The sequence below is a fragment of the Beta vulgaris genome, chromosome 6 (assembly GCF_026745355.1).
Source record: "Beta vulgaris subsp. vulgaris cultivar EL10 chromosome 6, EL10.2, whole genome shotgun sequence".
NCBI classification, from domain to species: domain Eukaryota; kingdom Viridiplantae; phylum Streptophyta; class Magnoliopsida; order Caryophyllales; family Amaranthaceae; genus Beta; species Beta vulgaris.
The window spans coordinates 10,750,600-10,756,599 of NC_079207.1; the positions used below are offsets into that span (position 1 = coordinate 10,750,600).

The 6,000-nt window shown below is 35.0% G+C and overlaps 1 protein-coding gene across 1 annotated transcript in view; it reads left to right on the plus strand.

The window, feature by feature from the left end:
• The first annotated feature begins 3,192 nt into the window (after positions 1-3,192).
• LOC104895682 (annexin D2) overlaps positions 3,193-6,000 on the plus strand; it is a 16,074-nt gene continuing 13,266 nt past the window's right edge. Inside the window, exons 1-4 of the mRNA XM_048645914.2 lie at positions 3,193-3,356; positions 3,674-3,819; positions 4,398-4,616; positions 5,456-5,668. Of these exons, the coding sequence (XP_048501871.1) occupies positions 3,281-3,356; positions 3,674-3,819; positions 4,398-4,616; positions 5,456-5,668 (654 nt within the window). The 5' untranslated portion in view covers positions 3,193-3,280. The remainder of the gene's footprint in view (positions 3,357-3,673; positions 3,820-4,397; positions 4,617-5,455; positions 5,669-6,000) is intronic.

Genomic DNA, 6,000 nt, shown 5'->3' on the forward strand with positions numbered 1-6,000 from the left:
TCAAATTTTCCTTTATCATATGTCCAGGTCAAGTGTATCATGTTTGTTTATAGATAGTCTTCGTTCCTTAATTACTTTATTTTTAAAAGAAATATTCTTTAATTGTCTAGAATCGGATCTTTCATACTTCAAGTTTGCAAAAAAAATTAGATTGTAAGTTACTAAATTATACTTCATGTGACGTTAGAAATTGATATTTTGTTGATTATGTTATGTCAACAATTTATTTTTCATGGAAAAATAAAAAGAGTTTTTTGTCAGAAGCAACCTTTTAAAAGTGTCATTTTGTGAGAAACAACCTTATAAATTTTTTTTTGTGACAAACAACCTTTAAATGCGATTTTCTTGCCAGATCAGACCCTTCGACCATTTTCCGACGTTGACTTGATTTTTCCGGTGAAGACTTTTTTTTTTACTCCCTTCCCTCTCTTATTCCCTCCAATTTCTTATTTCAAACCATTCTCTCTCCTCTCTTTCACTTCCTTCTTTGACTCCTCATTCTCTCACGCAACATCCCTCTCGCCTTCTCCTTCTCTCTCCTCCACTCTCACTGAACGCTGCCACTGAACGTTGTCACTGCTGCTTATCCTCTTTCATTCTTTCCCAAATTTGTCGCATCTGTTTTCTCTCTCCATTCTTACTGTTAATGGCAACAAGCTTTGGGGGGAGGGGTTTCTTAGGTTAACAACATTGGAGGGCCATGGTTTCTTACTAGTTAATGACAACAAGCTTAATTTTTTGTGCAACCACGGTGAGATGAGAGAAAAGAGATGAAATGACAAGTTCACAAGAGATTCAAATGGGGGCTGACATTTGAAAGAAAGGAGAGAAATAATAGTTTATTTAGGTTTGAAATAGGGGGCTCTGCCCTAGGCTTCTGGCCGATACCGATGTGGTGGCTTCTTGTGCGAAGGAGAAGGCGAGAGGGTGAGGATGGAGGATGGAGAATGGAGGTGAGGCTGAAGGTTGGGTAGGGTTGGGAGGAAGAAATTGGAGGGGAAAATAAAGGGAAGAGGGTAAAAAAAAGTCTTTGCCGGAAAAATCAAGTCAATGTCGGAAAATGGTCGAAGGGTGTGATCTGACAAGAAAATCACATTTAAAGTTTGTTTCTCACAAAAAAAAAATATAATGTTGTTTCTCACAAAATAACACTTTTAAAAGGTTGTTTCTAACAAAAAACACAAATAAAATAGTATGTGATTGTAATGTGTACGAGGGCATAGCGCCATGACATTTGTGGTTTTAAAACTTATTAATTTATTGTACTTTTTCAATCAGGTAAATCAATATACTAACTGCCATTAACATACACCTATTAGTACTTGGTCTAATGGTAACATTTTTAGTTCATAATCTCAAATGAGATTCTCTTACCTTCCTTTATTCATGAGGGACCTTAGTCGTGTAGTTGAAATGTATAACCTACAACAGGTTGTGATCCAGTAGGACAATTTGTAATTATAATAACACAAGTAAAAAAGCTTAAATGGACATGGTAGACAATAACTTATTGTACACCGAATTTTGTATGATATAGATAATTTAAATCTAGTATAGGTCGTTTTCACTTGATATAGTCAATGTTTGTATGATACAGACATACAATTATCTTCTAGAGAATCAGATTTTTGTATTATACTACCTCAGGCCTTTATTAGTTTACCCATATTTTTTTATGGGATGTCCTTCATTAGTTTTCTCATTTTTTTTTTGTTTCTATTTTTTGGAATGGGAATACTAACTTTCCATCACACATACATTCAACTTTAACATAAAATAATAGTTTGTGAAAGTATTGGGTCAGACCGTCTGACCCAATATGTTTCGTCGGACGAAGCCGCGAGAACGGCGCCGCTGCTCCTTGTTCATCTTTTTCCTCCGCCACCGCCGCCGCTGGACAGCACTTGAAAACATTCTAGAGGTAAAAATGATGGCTTTCAAGCAAAAAGAGTAATGAACACTGAGTACAACTACCTTTGAGAGGCCATGGAGATGCTGTCAACAACAAGGGAGAAGAAAACCTTAGCGTTAGAGAGAGATCGAGCCATTGAATGTATATAGTTTTGTTATACTTTTTTATTGATCAAACAAAGAAGAAAGAAATTAGCTAAGAGGAATGAAGAAGAAGGAGAAAGTGAGAGGAAAGCAGAGGTTAGTGTTTATTTTTTTTAATATTAGTTAGTTGTTAAATGAAAGAATAATAAAACTTACTTTCATTTAGAGGTAAGTTACTTTCATTTAGAGGTAAGTTACTTTCATTTAGACCTAACTTACTTTCATTTAGACTTAAGTTACTTTCATTTAGACCTAAGTTACTTTCATTTAGACTAACTGAAAAAAATGAAGACTAACTGAAAAAAATTTAGGACTAACTGAAAAAAATGAAGACTAACTGAAAAAAAATGAAGACTAACTGAAAAAAAAATTAAGACTAACTGAAAAAAATTTGAAGACTACCTGAAAAAAAATGAAGACTAACTGAAAAAAAAATTGAAACCAACTGAAAAAAAAATGAAGTACCTGAAAAAAAAAATGAAGACTACCTGAAAAAAAAAAATAAGACCAACTGAAACCCAAGTGCATCTAACTAAAGCACAAGTGCTTCTAACTGAAGTGGTGCGACGAGAAGAGAATAGTGTGTCGGACGAGTCCGACACAATACGAACTCTAATAGTTTTTCTTTCATTCTATGTCCTACAACATTGTTTTTCCTAAAATTTTGTGCAAAAGAAACAGGTAAATGAATAAAAACGAGAGACTAGAGAGATTATATTTATTCAGTTTTTTTTCCATATAAATAATTTTGTATGATATAATCAATTTTCTATGATATAATCAATTTTGATGTGATGTAATCAATTTAAATTCTAATAAGTTATCGTAAATCCGATCCTTCCAAAACTTAATGTAACACACGAAGGTCCAAAGCAATTGCCATGTGAGAGAAGTTCTGTTAAGGTAAAGGATCTTTGCAAGTCATCACCACGTCAAGCAGTGCAATAAAAATGTGAATGTAAAAGGGAACGCAATTAAAGCACATCTGTCCGATCGTTACAATTTTATTACTAGTAATTAGCAAGGCATACCATTCGCATATCTTCCATTTTTTGTAATAAAATAAATGGATTTACAATCCCCATTATGGACTTTCATCATTTCATCCACCCCCTTTTCTGCTCACTCTATATATATATATATATATCACCATTATTGGATACATTCATCAATCAATCTTACAAAAAGGAAGGAGAAAAAAATAAAGGAGATCTGAATTGCAACAATGGCTTCTCTCTCTGTTCCAGCTGCTCTTCCTGATGTTGCCGAAGATGTTGAACAACTCCACAAAGCTTTTTCAGGTAACTAAAACACCCTTCTTTTTCTTCCAAAAAATAAGAAAAAAAAAATGATCTGAACATGTATAATTTGATGATCCTTACATCTTTTTACTATATTTTTCTGTTGTTTTTAATGTTGGTTGTTAGTTTGTCTTGATTGAAACTCAAAGTTGATATCTTTGATTACTATGTCGAAAAAGAATATAAAGTTGATGCATTTATGATTTATGTTTATTACATGATGATACAGTTGAAGATGGATTTATCAATGGTGATTATTGTAAAAGATGATGAAAAGGTAGACATTTTGAGTAGTAAAATGGGAAATCTTTTTGCAGGATGGGGAACGAACGAGGATTTGATCATAACAATATTGGCGCACAGGAATGCGTGCCAACGCAAGTTGATCCGTGAACTTTATACTTCCACCTATGGAGAAGATCTCCTTAAAACCCTCGACAAGGAACTTTCTAGTGATTTTGAGGTAATTTATTTACTAATGAATTTTCTGTGATAATATTAGTGCAACATTTTTGATTTATGAAATATGAATGTGTTTACTTATGCAAATGGTGATATGATATGTGATCCAATGTTGTTTTTGATTTGTGTTGGAGGGTCAAGTCGAATTTGCGTTGTTGGATGGTAGGTTGGTAGTGGGTGAATCTGACATTTGTGAATGACATTGTATGCAATCTCCCTGATATTGTAGGGGGTTTTGGAGAGTTGTGAGAAAATGCATTATTCACTCTGGATGTTGAACTAATTAGTCGTTTGGTTGTATATAAGGCGTTGCATTTTAGGAATTTGCGAGAAACTTGTTTGGTTTTAGTTTCTGTAGGGAAGTTGTACTTAGTAAGGGGAGGTTCGAGGTTGATTAACTTGCGTTTATGTCAACCAATCAACACATCGGTTTTTTTACTTCCTAGGAATTTCTACTTCCCGTGCAATTTGATGTCAACTAATAACTGACCACTAAGACCTCCTTGTTTGGCATGCTTAAGTTTGAGCTTTTGTTTGAATCGGGTATATCAACAATCTGTAAGTGTTTGAATGATGTAGAAAGCAGTTCATTTGTTTACCCTGGATCCTCCTGAGCGTGATGCACATTTGGCTAATGAAGCTACTAAGAAGTTCACTTCTAGCAATTGGGTTCTTATTGAAGTTGCTTGTACAAGGTCTTCGGATGACCTCTTCAGCGCTAGGAGAGCCTACCATGCTCGTTACAAGAAATCCCTCGAAGAAGATGTGGCTCAACACACCACTGGTGACTTCCGCAAGGTAATTACTACAATCTTCATCTAATACTAATTGTGATGTGGATAGTGTAATTGAGCTAGTAATATGAGAAATGATAAATCCTGACAAAGGAAGTATAAAGCCTTGTGAGAAACTTGAATCTTATGGAGTATTTTTCATGCTTGGGTATGAAAATTATGGCTGCCATTGTTGAGGAAGAAGGGTTTCACAAATTGGATAACAATATGGTACCCCTTAGGCCATTTGGATACATGGCTGATTGGCTGGCTGTTAGGAAGTGCAAGGTGATGGTTTGCTCATTGCTTTTTAGAGGGTCGAAATTTATGTTGCATGAAGTTTGATAGAGACATGTATGTGAACGGGATATGAACAGGGTGATTTAAACCTTTTTCTTTTTTAATTATTTCCATTGTGATGTAGATTTTTCAGATTTCTGAGAATCGGACATTGTAGACTCGACCTACTAGAAGCACAATCTCTATATTACCGAGAGTCCAAGACCCATATGGCCAAATACTAAAACTTAAAAGCCTACCACTTTTAGCCTGCAAGTTAAGCTCTCCCTTTTACATTATATTATGGAAATGTTACTTGTACTACCTCCGTTTTTTTTACTTGCATAGAGAGATATAAAAAAGAAATTTGTGTGCTAGGCCTACGAGAGAGAAAGAGAGAATATATTACCAAACATATGAACACGTGCAAGTAATAGGGACGATGCAAGTAAAAAAAACGGAGGAAGTATATAAATAATATGTATATTGTTTTTGTCTATACTACCAAGAAAAGTGAAAGAAAGTATGGCTGTATCAACTTGTTACTAGACTCCGCATAATTGATATATCTTGCATCCTCTGCAGCTTTTGGTTCCTTTGGTGAGCTCATTCAGATATGAAGGGCCAGAGGTTAACACACATCTGGCAAAATCAGAGGCCAAAATACTTCATGAGAAGATCTCAGACAAAGCTTATGCTGATGATGATTTCATTAGGATCATTGCTACAAGGAGCAAAGCACAGCTCAGTGCCACACTCAACACATACAACAATGACTATGGTCATGCTATTACCAAGGTATAGAAGTCAATTCTTAGTACTGTTATGTTCTTATTACATGGATGTAAGGTAGCTTTATTGGTAAAGTTTTGTGCATGTGGTGCTAAGACCTGTAATTGAATCTCGTCTATATCACTGCCTATGTGATTCTCTATACACAAAATTGTTTGCTACGGTTTTTTGGTTCTAAGATCATCTTATGTGACTATTTGCAGGATCTTAAGGAGGATCCCAAGGATGATTACTTGAAGTTGCTGAGGGCAACTATAAAATGCCTGACCTGCCCTGAGAAATACTATGAGAAGCTTCTTCGTCTCGCTATTAATAAGATGGGGACAGATGAATCGGCT